Source organism: Seriola dumerili, unplaced genomic scaffold (assembly GCF_002260705.1).
Source record: "Seriola dumerili isolate Sdu_G_001 unplaced genomic scaffold, Sdu_1.0 BDQW01000045.1, whole genome shotgun sequence".
NCBI classification, from domain to species: domain Eukaryota; kingdom Metazoa; phylum Chordata; class Actinopteri; order Carangiformes; family Carangidae; genus Seriola; species Seriola dumerili.
The window spans coordinates 239,349-260,077 of NW_019174300.1; the positions used below are offsets into that span (position 1 = coordinate 239,349).

Consider the following 20,729-nt stretch of genomic DNA (forward strand, 5'->3'; position numbering starts at 1 on the left):
TTGAATGAATAGCATCTTAACATTTGTTGCCATCCGCCAAAGAAAAACAATATGTAGATGTTACTCATAGTGGTATCTGTTGGTAGCTCTATTGTGAAAGGCTATCGGGTAGCCAGGACGGAAGTGACGTCAGACAGAGGCAGTGGATCACTGAACAGGATCCTAACAGGGAGCAAAGAGACAGCGGCTACAGGGGAGAGGATCCGGGTAAAAATCCTCATCGTTAGCTCCTCAAAATCCGTCTTCATCCGTGGAGAATTACAGCCGAATCATATCAAAAACAGTGAGAGCATAAAGTACACACTTTAACCTTTTTAACAAGCTCCGTATTACCACTGTACGAGGTTAGCAGTATTTTAAAACAAGTGGCGAAAGATTGTGAGAGCTGACTTCATCCGGAGACAACAAACGGAAGACAGTCCATCGCTTGAAGAGATCCTGTGTTGGATGCTCTGCGTATACTGCTTTTGAACAGACCTGGGGTTTAAACCTGAACATTTTATATTTGATATTTTGGAGCTAGCGAGCGTGCTTGCTAGCCGACCACAGCTCGTTTATCATGGAGTTGAGAGTGGGAAACCGATACAGACTGGGCAGGAAAATTGGAAGTGGATCATTTGGAGATATCTACCTGGGTAAGTTGTAGTCAAAGAAACTTGATATGGTGTTTCTATTTGTGCCCTTTTACAGCAACAACGCGAAGCCGTGAGACTTTGTTAGCTAGTTTCCTTTCCGGGGTCCCCGAGACGAGCAGATAGTCAATCAGCTGTTCGGTGTTTAGTGTTCGCAGCATCAGCCACCAAGCTAGCAGTCTGTGTAGCAGCTAGCACTAACAAAACGCCTGGTACGTTGTAATAACAGTAAACGATGTATTTGTTCATTGTGCTCGACTTGGGGAACACTTTACATTTCATAATGTGAAATCAGCGTCCAAAATTAACCGTGCTAACGACATGAATGGAGACTGACGGCTGCTGTGGAGCTAAACCTTTTATCACATATCAACGAGCTAATGTTTGAGTTTCCTCTTTGCCTTAAAGGGAAGCGTCAGTTGTCCGGGGACAGAATAACTGACCAGGCCATAGGCGTTACGCTTTGGTGCCTGAGGTGAAATATAACATGTAACTGCTAATGTCAAAGCCACATGCAAATACATAAGGCCGATTCAGGTTCCCCTCTGTCATATCAGAAGTGTAGCTACGTCTATCAGGAGGGTTTCTTCGAGGTTTATACGGATTCATCTAAATGTTTTCTGTTTATTCTGAAAATAACGCGTTATTAAAAGTGTGTTAATGTCTGCTGTGTTCAGTTTGAGACTTAAATTGAACAAATGAAGCTCTGTGGTGGTTAATAAATTCAGCTGCTAGTGAGACTGTTCATCTTGGTAATAACTGATAGGAAGTGTTAACTCTCATTCAAGGTAAAGGTTTAGAAGCCATTGACATTAGCAGCAATTAGCAGTAGCAGTTCGGTCAGATGTTAGAAATTGTTAAGAGATAACGGGAAGCACATCATTACTGAGCTCAGTGCAATTCAGGTACAAAGGTCGGGAAAACTTAGACACCAGAGACATCTTTCTGTCATTGAGCTCTACCACCTTTATTTCATGGTATCCTCTGATGGCCGAGTGAAGGTCTACAGCTCTTGGCAACAGTGGTCAAGAACAGCTGATCACATTTCCTTGCTTAACACTTAGTCATCTGAACAACAGTAGAGAAGAGACATTGTTAATTCATGAAGCACTTTTACAGGCTGTGTGGACTGACCACTTCATCACTGACACCTAATCAATTCCTACAGAACAATACCCTGAGATATTCATATTTTGACTATCTATACTGTAGTGACAGAAGTATCTTTCAAAATATACTTTGAAAATGATGAAATCTTTTACCTGGAAATAGACTAATGTTTACATATACATTACTTGCTTACTATTAATTGATTATAAAATTACTATTATTAATTTGCTATTGATCAACTAATCTGATTGTTTCAGCATAAAACTAGACTGTTGAATTTACAGATTATCAGTAATTTAGTATTGATAAGCAGTATAAAGGTGTTATCTTTTGAGAGCATGTTTTGTTTTCCTACCTAATTGTTTAGTGGTTTTGTGTGTTTTAGCATCACATACTTTAAACATTTTAGCCTTTTGCAAACAATGCTACTGTATTTTAGAAATATGTACGCATTGTGTTGTATAGTTCCATGTGTTTATTGGTTCCATTTATTTCTGCAGGATTTTAAAATGTGTTGACAAGCTCTTGAAACTTGCAGATGCAGTGTAGACTTTTCAAATTAGTCTGCAATTAAACTGCTTTACAGTGCAATGATCAAGTCAAGTAAATTTTTATTTGTATAGTGCCAATTCACAACATTTGTTATCAATGATGGAGTGTAACGTTGAAAAACATGAATGCAGATTCAGTTTCCCCTCAGAAAATGTTAAGCAGAGCTGGTAAAACACCCAGTTTGTGATACATCTCCAGTCATTATCAGTTCATGTAGTAGATGAAGGCGATGAAGAGAGAAGCTTGTTAAATTTCCTGCATGTGACTTTTTTTTGTGATGGTTTATGTTTTATTTTGTAAAAGAGGTGATTAAAATGCTAAATGTTTCACATTGGTTAAGATGTGAGGTGGAACGCCTCCACTACTAAGTTTTAGTTTTAAAACTAATCTCTTTTGCTGCATTTACACTTGTTGTCCACAGTACTCTGGAGTTTTTGAGCCCTTGAAATGGAGTCTTTTGGAAACATTTTTGGCCAGTTTTAGTTTGAAACTCCAGGGTTGTGTTTTTGTATGGACCTGAAGAAACGGAGATCTTTGGAAACAATGACATATTGGTTCTTATCAGCCTCGATCACCAGTGATAAATACAACATGAATGAATTAAAAGCGTTACTGGCCTTGTTGTCTTTGCTAGCAGATGTTGTTCGGTTAAATTGGATGGCGAATTTTCTGATTCAGAGCTAAAACGCTCGTCTGGGCAGAGAAAGTTTTTATTTTAAATCCGTTTTAAAATGAAAGCGTAATAGTGTGGACGTGGCCTGAGATTCACAGGTTAAGCAAGTTTGAATGGTCAACCAGTTGATTTTCATAACAACACAAACAGCCTCCTGGAATATTCAGAAATGTAAGTCCGAAACTTTAATAGTTGTATTTGATGCTACTTTGGTTAATGATTCGGTCGCACTTAGTACCCCATAAAAGATGAAATTAAGTGTTTTAATTTGATTAACATGTTAACAAGACTGACTTCCTGATATTTGGTGGAGATCAGCCTTAACTTATATTTCTTCGTAGACAGATAGCTAAAAAATCATTTCAAATCTTATTTTGGTTTGCTGTGTTACAGAGCAGCACTTGGATGACCTCTACCCCATAACGTCTACATTGTGTTATATTCCCGCACAGATCTGTATATTAGAAGTGCTTACATATGTTGATATGAGTATTATGAGCATAAATTAGTGGTTTGAAGTTGTTCTGAAAATCCTCTGGACAAGCTGGCAAACTAGTCAGCCTGTGAGTGTTCAGGAGAGGGAAGGTTAATTAATGCATTAATTGGATCCCGTCTATCTTCCACATGAGCTGCTGTGTGGACTGACAGTGAGAGCTGCCAGCTGCTTACATAATCACTTTGTGTTTTTGTCTTTGCTCATCCCTCCCTCCTCTCCCCTCTGTGTGGCTGGTGACTAATGTGACGCAACATTGTTAACAAGCCAGAACAGTGTGTGTTTATTTAAAATCAAAGTGCCTCACCCACCCAGTGCTTCCAGTTTCTGTAGACTGATGGCAGTATCAGTTTTTGTTTTACATTTAATGCACACAAGGTCAATCTCAAAGAACACATAACAAAAAATACAGTTTGACAATTGTGTGTGACCTGGCAATACCTGATACTAAATGTCATTGTGTTTCTCAGTAAGTCCCACATGAATACTCCCACACAGTGTGTTAGCGTGTTTCAATAACGCTGACAGTGTGTGTGAGCAGCTTGGTGCGTCGGGGCTGTCTGAGTGGTGGATTGTGTTTGTATTGGTGTGAGAGGCTGTTTGTTATTGGCAGCAGGAGGAAGAGATGAGGTCAGCTCTTGGAACGAATCCTTGTACTCTGTGTTCTGTGACTGGGTTCAAATGTGGACCGTCAATTATTCAGAACTGGTAGAATAGCTGGTAATCTCTGAGGTTCTGACACGACGTGTGTATCAGCGGTTAGTCCTGTTGAATCATCTGTTGCTGTTATCTGGTGGGTGATGTGAATATTTGGTTGATGTTGGAAAAAAAAAACTACATAAATCCAGATGCTGTGTCCAAACCCCCTGAAGCAAACCGCACCTCAGCGAGTTTCCCTCTTGTAGCTATTACACGGGTTTGGCTCAGTATGTTTTCTTTGAATTCTGATATTGACATTGGCTGCATGTGAAACAATGTAACCCCCTCATTAGTGCCGTCACTGCTTGTTTGGTTCCGAGCAAAATTTGTCTGGTAAACTGTCAAGTACCATTGAACATCTCGTTTCCTTCTTAGTTGCTGAATTAAATGAAAATATTGCTAATTTTAGACTTTTTATGTAAGGTTCTTGTATATGTGCTTGTCTTTAGACAACATTTAAAGCAATTGAGTATTTTGGGATCCAAGCTGTTTCAAATTCTTCCTGGGAGTTAGTTAAGATGTCCTTTAACAGATGCATATTTAATATTTGCTTCTTACTACTTTGCCTCTGTTGCTTTTTGGGAACCAGTGTAGAGGGATGTGTCTGAACACGTTCCCCCGCTGCACAACTCAGGATAAAAACACACCACATATGTACGCACCATCTTCCCAGTAACACACTAGTGTTCATTTTGTTTTAGTCCTGAGATAAAAAAAAAAAGTTAGTTTTAGTCATATTTAGTCAACCTCACCTTTATTTTCACCAACTAAAAGGCTGGAAACTTTAGTCTTGAGAAAAACATTTAAGTTTAGTTTTAGTCAGGACCAAGAATGAACGTTTTCCAGGGTTCAGGTCCTGTCAGCAGCAGCAGACTTACCTGCTGTCAAATTTAGCTTTTGCCTGATGGTGTTTGAACTCTATATACATCATCCTTGTGTTTGATCTGATCATGCCGTCTGTGTGACATTATGACATACAGAGATTTTACATATGCTTCCTGCAGCTACCACTACCTGTTACGTCTTCTTCCTGTTTATCACTGCTGTGGGGAGAAGGGGGGGGGGTTACTCGTGTACAGTTGTTTGTGTCATGTTGGAAAAACTGCGAAACCTTATAAAGACATTAAAAAAGTGAACATTTTTATAAAACTTGAGCATACTGACTATAACAATTAAGTCTGGAGAGATGCAACAACATAAGCAAGTCCGTTCCTTTGTGTCTCTTACAATATGAGTCAATCAGGAAGTGTCCAGAGAAAAGAAAACTCTTCATAATCAACAACGTTGTGCAACAGCCCTGCAGTAAATCCCACACTAATAATGTCCAGACTGTGCCAGGAAGGTGTTGATTTTATTCTGTAGGCCTTAGTGGTGGTATTGTACTAGATTGTGTTTTACAGTAAGTGTTTATAATAGGTTTTACACTACCATTTAAATAGAGGAAATATTTGCCACTCAAAGGACACTTAGATTATTTAATTGTTTGAAAAATCACTCTGTAATTTCACTTTGTCTTTTTTTTTTTATCAACAAAAATTCCATTAACGTTTACATGTTGATGACGTCAGTGCTGTCTCACCTTAGTCATGGAAAAAAAGGTCATTGATGGAACATGTTTAGTCATAGTTTTCTTAACTAACATCTGCTCCTCCATCTCCTCTTAACTAACATGATCACACACACCCATATATATACACACACACACACACACACTCTCACTTCCCCTCTCTGAGAAGATCGGTGGGGGCGGGGCAGGGGGGTACAGAAAAATCTGTCCAGACAAATCACATTCCTATTGTGCAAGAGAGCACAGTGCACAATGAAACATGCTGCTCAGACTGTGAAGAGCCTTTACAGACTCTTTAACCATCCATGATAATTAATTGATTGATTGATCTATTGATTGGCCCAGGACAAACTAGGACAACACACTTTGGGTGTGTTTCAATGTGTTGTACCCAAACTGTTTACTTGTCAAAGGCGATGTAAGCAAACGGCATACTTTACATACCAATATAAACCTGTTACATCAATGTGAGGCAATAAGTAACGGCTATTTACATTATTAATCAATCTATCAATTATTCTCTCCATAAATCAGTCTATAAAATTATAATGGACATGACATGTTATGCCTTAAAATGCTTTACTGAATGTATAGACTATTGCTTAATATTCAGATTACAGTGATGTGAAACAAACTAAACAAGCAAATGTACAAGTGTGAGCATCAATGTTAACTTGATGGGTTACTTAAACAAAATTTAACACAAAATAATAATTTGACTCATTTTCTGTTGATCAACACAAACACTACAGTTGAGTATTAGAGACTATCTTAGAGAGACTATATTAGAGACTATTGAACTTGTCATTTGTGTCATAAAACTGCCTTTAAAAGTTGATGGCAGACCCACTGATTACTTAGTGGAGTCAGGTCCTAACTGTGTGCCCCGCCCTGATGAGGCCAGCCCACCTAGATGACATCATACAGAGAAATCAATGATGCTCTGCTCTTAGCCTCCATGATTGAATAGCTGCTCATATGAGATCATTTGTGTGAGAAGTGCAGTTATGTAACCTGGTGTCCAGTTGCTCTGTTTATGTGGAGGGGAACTGGACCCCATCACCATATTTAGGAAGAAACCAGCTGAAGCACTGATTTGTCAGATCACACGGCAGCAAAGAGAGAGCAGTCGCAGGCAGACAATTCCCACAATCCTCTTGTCTGTTGAAGTTAGATGAAAATGTAATGATAGCTGTGAGGAATGTGGGCCGTGCATGCAAGTAGATACATGAAAGAAGAGCAGGGTACATACAGTGCACACTGTTGAGCTGTTATCATAAATGCACTGCAGCCCTGAACTTTCTGTCTACCTGGATGAGCTGCATGTGTAAACACAAATGTCCGATCAGTTGAAACCGACATTAAACGGACTTCATCCTGCCAGCTCCCCAGTACAAAGTCTGTGTAATGTCTGATTGAGCCAATGTGAATGGAGTCCGGAGAATTCACAGCTAGCTAATGAGTGTGTTGACTAAGTTTCTATAATTTCCCCTGCACACTACACCCTTCCAGTAAGTGAGAACGGGTCTGACACCGACAGTCTCCTGTTGCAGGCTCCAGACAATGTCCAGTCCTGATTCCCCTGACGTTGTCCGTTCTCCTTCATTATGGCTTTACTGTGTTACCCACCATATTCTCTCGTGTACCTAAGCAGCCTTTCTCCACTTCGATCACCACCTAAGGGATTTGTATATTTGTTAATTATCTTCATATTAAATCAATGGCCTGACTGCAACTGAACTTTTCACCCATGACCATCAGAATTTGTTCAGTATCAACATCATGATAGTATTAAGTTAATACAGAATGACATAGTTACCTGGTGTACTCTATACTCATGAATTTTACCATTTAGGACCTTAAGTTCTGCTTGCCAAAGAAAAGTGGGCATAGAGGGAGAGATGGTTCGCACAATTTAGAACAGGTTCTCAGCTGGAACCACTTCTTGATTGTCATCCCTAGTTACGTAAACGGTAAATGGATTACACTAAATAGCACTTTTCTAGTCTTATTGACCACTCAAAGTGCTTTACAATGGAAGGCACATTTACCCATTCACACACACACACTCTACACATATGGCTCTTTTCTACCACACACGCACATTCACACATCAGTGATACATCAAGGGTAATTTGGGGTTCAGTATCTTGCCCAGGAACACATCCGAATGTGGACTGGAGGAGCTGGGAATCGAACCGCCGTGTACGACCCACTCTACCTCCATGTTTCCTTGCAGCTAACATCTCTGCCTGTCTGTGTCTCTGTCTAGGTACTGACATCTCTGTTGGAGAGGAGGTCGCCATCAAATTGGAATGTGTGAAGACCAAACACCCGCAGCTCCACATAGAGAGCAAAATCTACAAGATGATGCAGGGTGGAGGTACGGCATACTGTAACACACAATGTACACACATCCTGCCACACGTGACTGTTGTTGGTGCCTTTTTATCAACTAAATTCTCCACACTCACTTACAAGCTCAGAAAAATATAATCCAACATCCATCAGTCACTGTAACTCATTAGAAAATGAGTTTGAATTAACTGAGGAACTAACTGAAGGTAAGTAGTGTGTGTACATTCAGCTCACCTTAAAGAAGAATGTGATTTTGTTATAGTGGCCTGAATTTCCTCCCTGATCACTTTGAATGGTGAGCTTCTTAGACACCCCCAAGAAGCCGCCCTCCCGCCCCCTTTCACACATGTAGAAACAAACACTGAGACTTGAAAGACGTAAGTGTCAGATCGAGAGGTTTCAGGACCGAGAAGCTTTTATTAAAGCACGATGCACCGAGGAGAACAGAGACTGCAATGACATCCAATTCTGAAGGACTCCTTCCTGGTGAACCATATTTAAAACCAGACTACGTCACACTTACTACACGTCCAGATTAGGGCACATGTCCATATAGCATTTTACTCTGGTGGAGCACTTCAACAAAAGAGCGTGGAGCATGGGTTTTCTGTGACAACATGACCACCGTAGTATGATACAATATGATACAGCTCAGGATAGACGGACACAACCAGAACAAGCTTCTCCTCCATTTTATTGGTTACTAGGGTGATGAGTCCCGCCCCATCTGATCGGTTGCCTGAAAAGAAGCTACAGTGACGACACCAGTGCCTTTTTGAAAAGTTCAGAGATTTTCAACCAGAAGAGCTCGGAGCAGCCGCACAAAACAGGCGAGAGCTCAGAAAAAAGACGCTGGCACCCAGAAAAACAGGTTACATGGACACACGCGCTAAGGTTATTCTTCGTGCATGAAGATTATTGAAACCTAATCCTAATCATTAAACCATGTTTCACCTAAATCATGTTGTATATTCCTAATACTCTCTGTCCTAGTCAGATAGCACTTGTATAACTTATTGACCCTGAGACACCAGCTGTTTGTTATGGCTCTCGCCTATCTCTGAGAGTCTGCGCTATGACATTGGTTGCTATGGCAACCGCCAAGGGGGATTGGGCAGATGTGTCTTCACAGATATCGTACAGATAAACAAACTTTTGCTTGTAGTAAGTGGAAACACAAGCGACTTCTGGACACATCCAGTGAGAGTCTGTCACATACAGGCGAAGAAACAGTTTTCTACCGACTAGCTCGTAGCTCATCCGTCGTTGCGTCAGGTGTGTTTTGTACGCTGCAGCCTGGAGCCCACACACAGAGTTAACTACATTATACCAACACGGGTTAATGCTGAAAACTGACCATTATTCAGCTGATTGTTCTGGATTTGTTCTTAAATTCAGTCTGAAATGGACAGAGCATCATCTGAACTGTCATTTAGAAATTCAGTTTCAGGTCGGGGGGAGGGGGCGCGAGCACACTAACAAATCCATGACACCAACCGTCTCAATTGTGCAGTCTATAAATAATACCCGAGTCCCAACCCTGCATTTGATTTACATAGTTGTAATGTTTTAAGCCTTGTTGTTTGTCATTTTTCTTGGCATATGAATTTTGAGATTATTTTATCCAGAATATTGAATGTAGATTTTAGGAAATCTATGGATAACATCTGAAATACGTAGGTAGAGTAACCTTGGTAAGACATTTGATTCGTATTGGCACTTAGAGAAAGAGGGAGCGGTTTGGTTGGTGTTTTGTCTCTGTAAGGACGACACATGCGTCTGTATTTTTGCTCCAGCCTAGTAGGTGGGATATATTGAGGCCTGGTGGCTGACCCAGACTGTGGGATATATTTGAGTTTGTATGTATATAAATAGCTGATGCTGAGTGTATATATGTGCGAGTACAGTGCCAGGTGCTGAGCAGCAGCATTTTGTTGCGGTCTGCCTGTAGAAGGAAATGCCATGTGGCCTCTTTGCCTTGGCAACGTCAGCTAATTACCAGCTACTACTGAACCAGCTGGCCTCTGCTCCAACACCCCCCCTGTGTGTGGGGGGATGGTAACTATCTTTCTTTCATTCAGTGAGATTTTTATAAAGAATGTAGCATATCTAGTAATTTCAACATAACAATTCATCATGGGGAATTATCTCATATAAGCTTTCCTCTTTTTTAATGGTGGACACAAGGAATGATGGGTAATATTAATCATGACAAGTGTAGGAATTTGTGATTCACTCAAATGCTATTATGACTTTGTGGGAGGATTATGATCATGGATTATTATTCATCCAGCTCATGTTGGAGACTGTATAATATTGCAAACAAGTCATGATTGGTATTAATCTGAATTATGGAATTTATTGAAGAAAGTTTTGTTAATAATCTTAATTATTGTCTGTGAGGTACAGATCTTTTCACACACATTTATTACTAATTCTACAGTGACAAACACTAAGCAGTGTGCGTCTCACACATTTACACACTGATGGCGCTGCATCAGGAGCAGTTAGGGGTCCAGTGTCTTGCTCAAGGACACTTTGACCTGCTCTCTGCAGGGCGTCCATTCAGGGTTCCTGGTTGGACCACTCTAGGTCCTGAGCCACGCCGCCCCATAAAAGACAAAAATACAAGTGAGAGAATAAATAGCAGCCTAGCAGAGCTCAAATAAAGACAGTTGAAATCGCTGATTCTGAGAGACAGTAAGTTAAATCAACGACAGCTTATGTATTAATTGCCAATTAAAGATGAAAATCATGAAAGAACCTGGGTTTAAAGTGGATGGAGGGTTTGTGAGTCCTGATGAATTTGTGTTTCACTAACGGACCATTCAGAATCCTGGAAAATGAATCTGGAAGGTCATGAATACGTTTGAAAGCTTCCTCAGGGTATGGTGAAGTTTTAAAAGATCTTCTTGGTTCTCTACTCAGACTCTTATTTTTGGCGTTTGTCCTCGTCTCCCTCCCTTCCTCCTTTTTTTTTTTTTTTTTTTTTTTTTTTTTTTTTTTTTTTTTAAAAGTCTTGTGAGAAACTTTATGGAGTGGTAGATTTAGCATGATGGGATTTAAACCAGCAGATTGACACCAAATATATACTTAACTTTTTTAGTATTGTAATATGGGGAAGGTGTGTTGTGGCTACACCTACTGACTTAAGGACAGCGGAACATAAGTCAAACTAAAATAGACACATTATTATATATTATGACGTATTAATATACAGTATTGAATGTCTTGAGTCAGCATCTACAAAATATAAATTAAGTCTGCATTACAGATTCCATAGGTTTCAGTTCTATGTCCTCCTTTGTCTTACAGTGGCTGTGTGTGTGGGGCTAGACCACATGTTTGGGATGTTGTGTCACTGGCCCATGACGTGTAGTGAGTCTTGGTTCTCCTGGTTGTCGGTTGCTGCTTTAATGCTGAATCACTTGGTGACCTACTTTACTTATTTGCCCTGTTATTATTTTAAATACCGGAAATCAGAGTTCAGAAGCTCTGTGGGAGCTGCAGGAGTGTCACGGTCCATCCCTTAAAAATCTGGAAAATCCTGCCTAGGTATTCAGCTCACTGTTGCTATTATAAAGAAATAAATATTATCTTATTAAATTGTTTTATTTGAGACTTGTGGTCATTATTGAAGGTGAGATGAAACTTCATGAAGAACTGAACACAGGAAGAACCATTTACTGTAAATTAAGAAACAAACAAAGCGAACACACTTTATAATTACTCTTGATTTAGAAAATATCAGGGTTTTTATGAACGATAAAAAAAAAACTCAGCTGAATGTGTTTTGGTAACTGTAAGGACCATCTCCATCACAGTTATGATAAAACCAAACGTAACCCTCTCCTCTCTGCTCCCTCCTGTCCTGCAGTGGGTATTCCAACGATAAAGTGGTGTGGCGCCGAGGGGGACTACAATGTGATGGTGATGGAACTGCTGGGACCCAGTCTGGAGGATCTGTTCAACTTCTGCTCTCGGAAGTTCAGCCTCAAGACGGTCCTGCTTCTGGCCGACCAGATGGTGAGACTCAGGAGAGGATGAGAAAAGACGGGAAGGGAGGGAGGGGTGTCCTAATGTGTTGATTGATCCACTGTAAACCTCTACATTAAATCTGTCTTTGCAACATGGTTCATGTTATTAAAGGAATAGTTTATGGAAATCTGCTTACTCACTTTCTTGCTTGTTTGATGAGAAGATTAACACCACTCTCCAGGTAAATAAATCTGTAAGGTAAATATGAAGCTAACGCCAGCATCTGGTTAGCTTCACTTGGCGTACCAAGAGCCTGTGTTCCAGTGACCTGAGAGGCCTGGTGGAGTTATATGGCACTGGCAACTATAGAGACCCATACATGACGCTCAAGGTATCTGGAAACCAACTTCAGAAAGAGCTAAACTCACCGTTTTCCCCAGTTTTCAGTCTTTATGCTAAGCTAAACTGTCCGGCCATGAGAGTGGTATCTTCCCCAAATGTTAAACTATTCCTTTAAGAGTACTGAAAAGATTTTGTTCACACATCACTGGCCTGATCCATACATGATCCAGAATCACTTTGCCATGACTGGAGCTCTGTTTTAATCTCACTGATCGAATGTTTCTGACCACAGTCCTCTCTGTCGCTGACATGAAACCCTCTCCTGCTCTTCCCTCCAGATCAGCCGTATTGAATACATCCACTCCAAGAACTTCATCCACAGAGATGTGAAGCCAGACAACTTTCTGATGGGGCTGGGTAAGAAAGGCAACCTGGTGTACATCATCGACTTCGGCCTGGCCAAGAAATACCGCGATGCCCGCACGCATCAGCACATCCCCTACCGCGAGAACAAGAACCTGACCGGCACCGCCCGCTACGCCTCCATAAACACACATCTGGGCATCGGTATGACACGTCCATTATGCCATGAATGGACAAATCATTCGGATCCTAATGAAACCATGATCTGACCCTCTATTCCCTCTCTCTCTGTCTACAGAACAGTCCAGACGGGACGACTTGGAGTCACTGGGATACGTCCTCATGTACTTCAACCTGGGTTCTCTGCCCTGGCAAGGCCTGAAAGCAGCCACCAAAAGGCAGAAGTACGAACGCATCAGTGAGAAGAAGATGTCCACACCCATTGAGGTCCTCTGCAAAGGCTACCCATGTATGTTTGAGCGATCCCTCCATGTTTCATGAGCTCTGTAGCTCTTCAGTCCTTCAGCCTTTGTATCAGAGGTGACAGTCTGTTTGTGAACGTTCTCGTCCTCTTCGTCTCCACAGCCGAATTTGCCACCTACTTGAACTTCTGCCGCTCTCTGCGGTTTGATGACAAACCCGACTACTCGTATCTCCGCCAGCTCTTCAGGAACCTCTTCCACAGACAGGGCTTCTCCTATGACTACGTCTTCGACTGGAATATGCTCAAATTTGTAAGTTTTATAACCACATTCAGGGGATTTATTTCCTCCCAAGTCACTCACCTCACCTTTTGCAATACAGACTCCTAACACCCTTTCTTGCTAACACCAACACAACTGTAAACTCATGGGACAAAATAATCTCAGCTCAAAGGTCTACTTACTTGCTTTTTCTGAGCTTTTCTGCCGCATGCAGCAGATACAGTACTGCTCAAATCTAAAATCATGCTCCACACTGCCTTTGTGCATTTTCATTTCATTTTTATTGAAATGTTGAAATCTGCAGGTATAAGGAGCCAAAGTACATAGGGGCCTTTTTGTATAAGTTTAACTGCCAAAAAAACCTTGAGCCGAACCAATGTGACCAGCAACAAAGAATAAAACCAGTGTTACAAATGTGTTTCAAACATGCTGCCATGAACTGCTCACTGAAACTGCAGCAGCCATCTTACAAATATCCAGTAACAGCATTTTTTTTTGCGTTACGGCTTACAGCAGTGTTGTGGCTGCCAGAGACGATCCGCAGTCATTCTCAAACTCAGATATTCCCTGAGATTAAAGGGGTAAATTTACAAGAAAAAACTCAGAAGTTCTCTGAGGTTAAAATCACAAATATAGAAGAAGGAACCACATCACATTGGTTAGATCAACCTCATCACACCACAGACACCTAGATGAAGGAAACGTTGGTGTTATCACTCCGATTGTAAACACTGATATTTCACAAACAACCTTTAAATCAATGGCTTTACATGTGGTCTACTCGTGGCTTATGGATCAGTATTTCTGTCTCAGAATGACAGTGTCCTCGTGTCTCCCATACTTCCATTCTCTCTTCGTACTATAACTGGTTTGTGGCGCATACAGGCTGAACAAAGATACTGTAGTAAAGGGTGATAACACATTACAAGCTTACAGCAGCCATCAGGCGCCCGGTGCTGCCATTGCATTAGACATCGAAAGACTACGTGGGAAGGACTTATTTTGATTTATAGATTTATAACTAGATAGATGCTTCTGGTATTTTAGCTAAATTACAGCAGGTGTGTTTTTTTTGGGGGGGGGGGGGGACACATCATCTATCCTATTTTGGTCTTGTAAGGTTTTTAGTTTGGACTGTGTATCCTTAAAAGTAAGTTTGTGCATAAGTTAGGAAAAAGAAAATTGCTCAGAGTTGACAATATTCAACAAGAGACTATTCCACCAGCACGTAACATCTATTCACCTGTGGATTCACTTGTGTGTGTGTGTGTGTGTGTGTGTGTGTGTGTGTGTGTCAGGGTGCCAACAGGGCCGTGGAGGACGCAGAGAGGGAGCGTCGGGAGCGGGAGGAGAGGCTGAGGCACAGTAGGAACCCCGGAGCCAGGGGCATGGCCTCGGCCTCGGGAAGAGCCAGGGCAGCTCAGGACGTCGCAGCCCCCTCCCCATTAAACCCTGCCTCACACACAGGTCAGAACACACACACTTGGCTTTCCAAGTGTTTGTATTGATTACATTTATTTGCTATTGAAAATGAAGACTGGGTCGAGACTGGGTCGATGTGACACCATTATGTTTATGTTTCGTGTGTCACAAAGCTTCTGTGACCTGAGACGTCTTTTTAACACAACTTAACGGAGAAGTTTCTAGTTCTGATTTGATTTCCGTGTTCTACAGCAGCTCTTATATATGAGTCAGTTCTGTGTTCTTTTTAGTCTCTTCAGCTGCTGGTGTTATTTTTCTTTTTCTGCTGACAATGCGGTTATTTGACTGCACTACAGCCACATCTCAGTGTTCACTTTCAGCTTCCTCTCTTTAATAATTTGACTTGTGGTCCCTTCTCTGTCTGTCAGGTATGGAGAAAGAGAGGAAAGTGAGCATGCGTCTTCATCGTGGAGCACCTGTCAACATCTCCTCCTCAGACCTGACGGGGCGCCAGGACACATCCCGCATGTCCACCTCACAGGTAACACACACACACACACACACACACACACACACACAGAGAAAGACAAAGACTGTACGTTGTTGTGCGATGTATGAGACCTGTTTAAGCTACATAGTGGTATGTTGGAGTTAAAAAGAACAACAGGACAGAACTGAATATTGCAAAGTCAGTAATTTTGTCCTCAGTTGCCTGATGAAGATCGACGCATCTTGAAAAAGGGAACCTTTCATTACAGCAGAACACACAGTGTGTATCAGCACAAACAGATCCTCTTCAGACAGTGTTTAAGCTTGTAACACTTCCCCTTTTTACTCGTACCAAATGTTCCTTCCTCTTTTTTCCATTTTACAATCCAACATGAGCCAAATAACAGCAGCTTTGTAATGTCTGAACTCAGAGAGACAGACAGAGGGAAAAATGAGATTACATTGAATAATCATCTGTCTCCTTTTGAAGTGTAAGTGCATCTCCTTCCATCGCACTCGCGAAACAAAAAAAACCCCAAAAACATCCTAGCAGCACTCCGCAGTTTAATGATTTCATTAGGTCCTCTCCTCTTTTCCTTCGCACAGCCCCGTAAGCTGTTTGTTTGTACTTTTAAGAGGTGGAGGGGTATGTAATAAGGGGGGCTTGCCATTCACTAATGGCAGACATTGCACTCTACGGCCCCCTCTTGCCAATGGGCCTGCATTCTTGTAGAGCAAATGTTCCCCCAAGAGGTGAAGAGTGGAACCGCCGCTCAACACTAACAATGAAAAAGAGATGATGTCCACCGCAAAATCAACCTTTACAGGTTTGATATTTCATTGAAAGAAATCAAAACCTCAGCAGGAATTGTCTGTAATAGTTGACAGTTTGATATAGAAAAAAAAAGAAGCCTGACAGGAAGTTGAGTCCTCACTGAACCAGCCGTCTTTGTGATCTCTACTGTGTCCTCTGGTGATCAGAACGCAGCTCATGAATAATGCAAATCCTCCTGAATAATTTAAATCATTTGCATGTGTTAATATGCAGCACTATTAATATTTCTTGTGTAAACCTAGACAGTTACTGGTATTGTTATTGTCTGTGTAAAACAGTGAGTTAATTTCATTTTAATGAGTCACTTCACCCCAAAAATAATAATAACATATAAACAGTGTGTATGTATTATGTAATTCTAATGGTAAAAATCAGTGCAGAAACATGATGATGCCGAGATTCCGTCAGTATTCAAACACATTGAGGTGAATTACTTGTGTGGTGTGGACGGCATGTTAAAATGTTGTTCAGGAAAATCAGAGAGAGTGGCTCAAATAAAAATGTCCACATGAACCGAAGAAGTCAACAAACAATAAAAACAAAAAGTCAATGTCTGTCTTGATACTGTCTTCATGTTTCCCTGTATATAATAGTTTGGTCGTTTAGTGAGACACGAAACACAGGGAGAGCGACGGTGTGAAAATTTTGCAGTAAAAGTTCCCAGTTGGAGAAATGTGAACATCATGGTGTCCATTTCCAACCACTCAGCTGTATAACACCCCAGCTTTCATTATATTCAAATAATGTATTCAAACCCCCACATCCCACCCCATGATCACATGTCATCTCTTCATGGGGGCGTGGAACACGAGGCAGCTAACACTATAGACTGGGAACGTTTTGTTTCTGGTGTGAAGGAGTTCTGACCTGGATCCGACCCCTCTAACGGGAATTCACAAGTTCGAGGGAGATTGTTCCGTAACCCTCTTCCTGTGTTTACTTTCCTGCTCCAGCCAGACAATCTGAGCAATGGTGTTTGGTTGAAGCCTGTGTTCAACAGTAATGAGTTTGAGGTCAAAAAGGCAAGAAAACACTGAAATTATAAACTTTGTGTATAAAGTGAGTAGAGTCGCATGGAAAGTCAGAAAAACATAAAGATGCCGTAAAAAGCCACCAGCAAACGTTAACTCCTGCAACTCTGGTGACACCCACACACACTCTTACCCTAACCTACCTTAACCGTCACAAATAAAGGCTTAATCCCAGCTCGAAGTTTAACCAAAACCCAGTCGTAACCTGAACCCTAAAACCAGTCTTAACCCTCAAACAGCCCTTTGAAGTCATAGTGGTTTTATAAAGTCTTAAATCCAACATGTTGAAACCTGCAGAAAGCCTGTCACAGGCTGCAGCTTCATATTTATTCATCAAATCTCATCCAACTCCTGGTCAGAAAGTCATGTGTATTGAACTTCTTCCTTTTGGCCATTTTTGTATTGTTGATGACATCATCATTAAAGTGTCGTAATTTCTCATGTGTCCTCCTCAGGCTCTGTCCCGGGTCACACCCAGTGGCCTCCAGTCTGCAGCTCCACGGTGAAGGTCCTCCCATCCACCCATGCACCATGGAGGCCTCAACATGCAGCACACACATACACACACACACATACACCAGACTCTTGAATGACGCTGAGGACGACCAACCAACGCGCAGGAGTCTGGCTGCGCTCTTGTTCACTTGACGGAGGAAGAGTCGCACAACCAGGAGTGTGTTTGTGTGTGTGAGAGAGAGAGATGGGCGGGTGGAGTACAATTTGGTTGCCTTAACCACCTTGGCAAAGTAGCAGCCACAGCCTTCCTCCTTCTTCTTCTTCTCCTCCTCCTCCTCCCATGGAAGTTGTGGACACACTCCCTCTCCTCCTCCTCTCTGTTGATGAAGCCATGGATTCACTTTTCTCTGGCATCATGGTTTTTTTTTTTTTTTTTTCTTTTTGTTTAACTTTGGTTTTACTTATTTAAATTCTTTAGCATTAAACTTCCTCTTACACCAGCTCCACTGGTCAGACTTCACAAGGGTTTGAAAATGGAGAATGACAAGTCGTTATTGAAAATAGTGTGTGGGACTTTTTTTAAATTCTCAAATCAAGAAGACGCATGATCCATCACGGCAGTGTTAAAGGACAGTGCCTAAGCTCTATTTTCTGTCCTGAAAGACTCTTTAAATACCACAATTCAACATTTTTTTCTTTTTTTAGGTGTTTGAGGTTTAAATTTAAAGGCGGGAAAACCCCCCAATGTTTTTAAAATGGGACAGGAAGGTCCCATTAATGTTCTGTTTTCCAAACTGATCCCATAGTATGAGTGTTTTTGTCCTCCTCAGGTGCATCGGAACCAGGATGTTGTAGTAAATCTTAAAAACATGCAGCACATTTTCTTTGTGTCTTCAGGTTGTGACTGCAGCGTGCTGCTGGGGAAAGCTGTGAACGGAGCAGTGAAACAGTCGGGAAGTTGATCTGTCCGCGCTTGAACGGATGAGATGTTGTTTTTTTTGTGCATAGTGACGTGGTTTTCGTGTGTGTTTGTGTGGTTCTGTCTTAGGCTTATACAGGCTCAAAGGGGGTATGTGTGTTGTCTTTTCCAATGTAACGATACTTCGCTGCAATTTACAGCTTTACAACTGTAGGACGGAGCATAACATTTGTTGTCGATTTGCATGATTCTTTTGGAGAAACGCGTCTTATTAAACACGACAAACTGCTCTTTAGGGAGTTTGGTCAGAATGTCCTGATTAATTTCTTCTAGCCTTATCCCGAGCTAAGTAACTTCATATTGAGTATGTGCCATCACACAATGTTTTACCACATGGTTGCACGGTGCACAACTGAACTACAACAACTCTAGAAAACATAGTTGATAGGTGACATGTCAAAATTAAAGGCGCACTCCTCCTGCATTACTACTCAGCCTGTGGAAGCAGATGTATGATGTCTACTGGTGCTCCGGAGGAGCTTTAGCATTAAACTGTATGGAGTTGCATCACGGTCTATGTAGGATTCAGTGTTTTTGGAGCTTGATCGTATTAGGAGGATTGGTATCTTAGTCTCGGTTGCCTCATTCTTCATTGAATCTGTTGTTGGAAGCCCCACAGCGTTATGAATGGACGACAGTTAAATTGCTGGAGTGTTTGAAAGATGCACTCCCAGAATTTGGCACCTTGCCCCAAGTTGAGCTTCAAAGCGTCAGCAGCAAATTTAGGAGCTCTCTTGATATATATATATATATATATAACAAATAAAACAATAACAAAAACTATCCTGTACCCCAGCCTTGTTTTAACTCTTTTTTTAACAGTATAAACACTGAAGATGTCATGAATAGCTGTAACTGTTACCATCTTTTTAAAAACACAAAAAAAGGAGTTGGAGCCAGTACCAGTGCTGTCATGTTTCAGTTTTTAAATCCACTCCACAGATATTTTATCGTGAATTTTAACAGCTGGAATAGATGGAGCACAGTAAGGTGATAGATACAAGGGACTGAAAAAATCTTTAGGCTTAATGCAACAAATATATAAATCACACCTGACCAAGTAAACGTTGGAAGAGATCTGAGAACCCCGGTAGAAAATGGGTGGGTGTGCTTTAACATCAGGTTGAATGGGGTTAAGGTGAAGTGAGGAGGTTTTGGAGAGGTCACGTCTGAGTCCCAACAGGTACCAGAACTAACCGACGTGACCAATGAATCCTGCAGATTTTGAAGTAGCTGGTAGACTGGTTCCAAAGTGTTGTAGGCCATTTTGTGTAGTCGAAGGGGAAACGGGGGTTGTAGTGCTAATTTGTACATGTTTGTTCCGTCGTTGTGTGTAGGATGTGCCTACTCTGTCCACCACTCTGTCCACATGAGAAACGGTCAGGTTTGGGATGGTGACAGTGTATAGAGGGACTGGGGATGCTTCACTCCATTAGAGTTTCTGCTGAGGCAGCTTTTTTTAAAATAAACTTCACCTGTGGGCTTGAAAAACAAACCAAAAAAATAGATGAACATATTTGTCTCACTGATGATGGCTATGATAACTGCAAGTACACTTTACATGGGATAATAGTTTACTTTTTTCAGTCTGTTTGACTCGGTTATTTCTTATGTTCGTCACCACCTGTGCAATTTGCTTTTAACTGTGCAGTGGAGATGGTTGCTCATGTCCCACAATGCATCTCTTCACTGTGGATTCATGGGAAATCTTTGTGTTTCCACTCCCACCTTATGACTTTTGCTCCTCACTTGTAATACCACTGTATTTGTGTATTTTAAAATTGTGTAAATAAATTAATAAGTACTTGTATTTGTTGTTTTTATTGACTTGAATGAAAGATATTTTTGGGGTTGGTTTGCATGTATTTTTGCCATATATAAAAAAAATTCCTGGATGTGTGAACATGGTGACACCACAAAATATCTCTTCTGGATTCAGGTCCACGTGGATTTACCTTTTACAACAGAGACATTTTCTCTGATACAGAGTTTGAACCATGCGTGATGTCAGACGGCAAGACCCCGATGACACACCTGTGGTTTCAA

At 41.2% G+C, this 20,729-nt stretch overlaps 1 protein-coding gene across 1 annotated transcript; it reads left to right on the top strand.

Moving 5' to 3' along the window:
* The first annotated feature begins 176 nt into the window (after positions 1 to 176).
* LOC111217804 (casein kinase I-like) lies at positions 177 to 20,491 on the top strand. Its single transcript, XM_022739779.1, has 9 exons — positions 177 to 635; positions 7,999 to 8,109; positions 11,962 to 12,110; positions 12,743 to 12,971; positions 13,066 to 13,236; positions 13,353 to 13,501; positions 14,770 to 14,938; positions 15,322 to 15,434; positions 17,704 to 20,491. Exons 1-9 carry the CDS (start codon positions 560 to 562, stop codon positions 17,752 to 17,754), a joined length of 1,218 nt encoding a protein of 405 aa, XP_022595500.1. The 5' UTR covers positions 177 to 559; the 3' UTR covers positions 17,755 to 20,491.
* Positions 20,492 to 20,729: the final 238 nt, after the last annotated feature.

What these genes read in the sequence shown, in the direction of transcription:
- LOC111217804 (XM_022739779.1), top strand. Translation starts at nt 560, where the DNA reads ATGGAGTTGAGAGTGGGAAACCGATACAGACTGGGCAGGAAAATTGGA. An exon ending in CAAGATGATGCAGGGTGGAG is followed by an intron (nt 8,110 to 11,961) that starts GTACGGCATACT and finishes CCTGTCCTGCAG; the next exon opens with TGGGTATTCCAACGATAAAG. An exon ending in CCTCTGCAAAGGCTACCCAT is followed by an intron (nt 13,237 to 13,352) that starts GTATGTTTGAGC and finishes TCGTCTCCACAG; the next exon opens with CCGAATTTGCCACCTACTTG.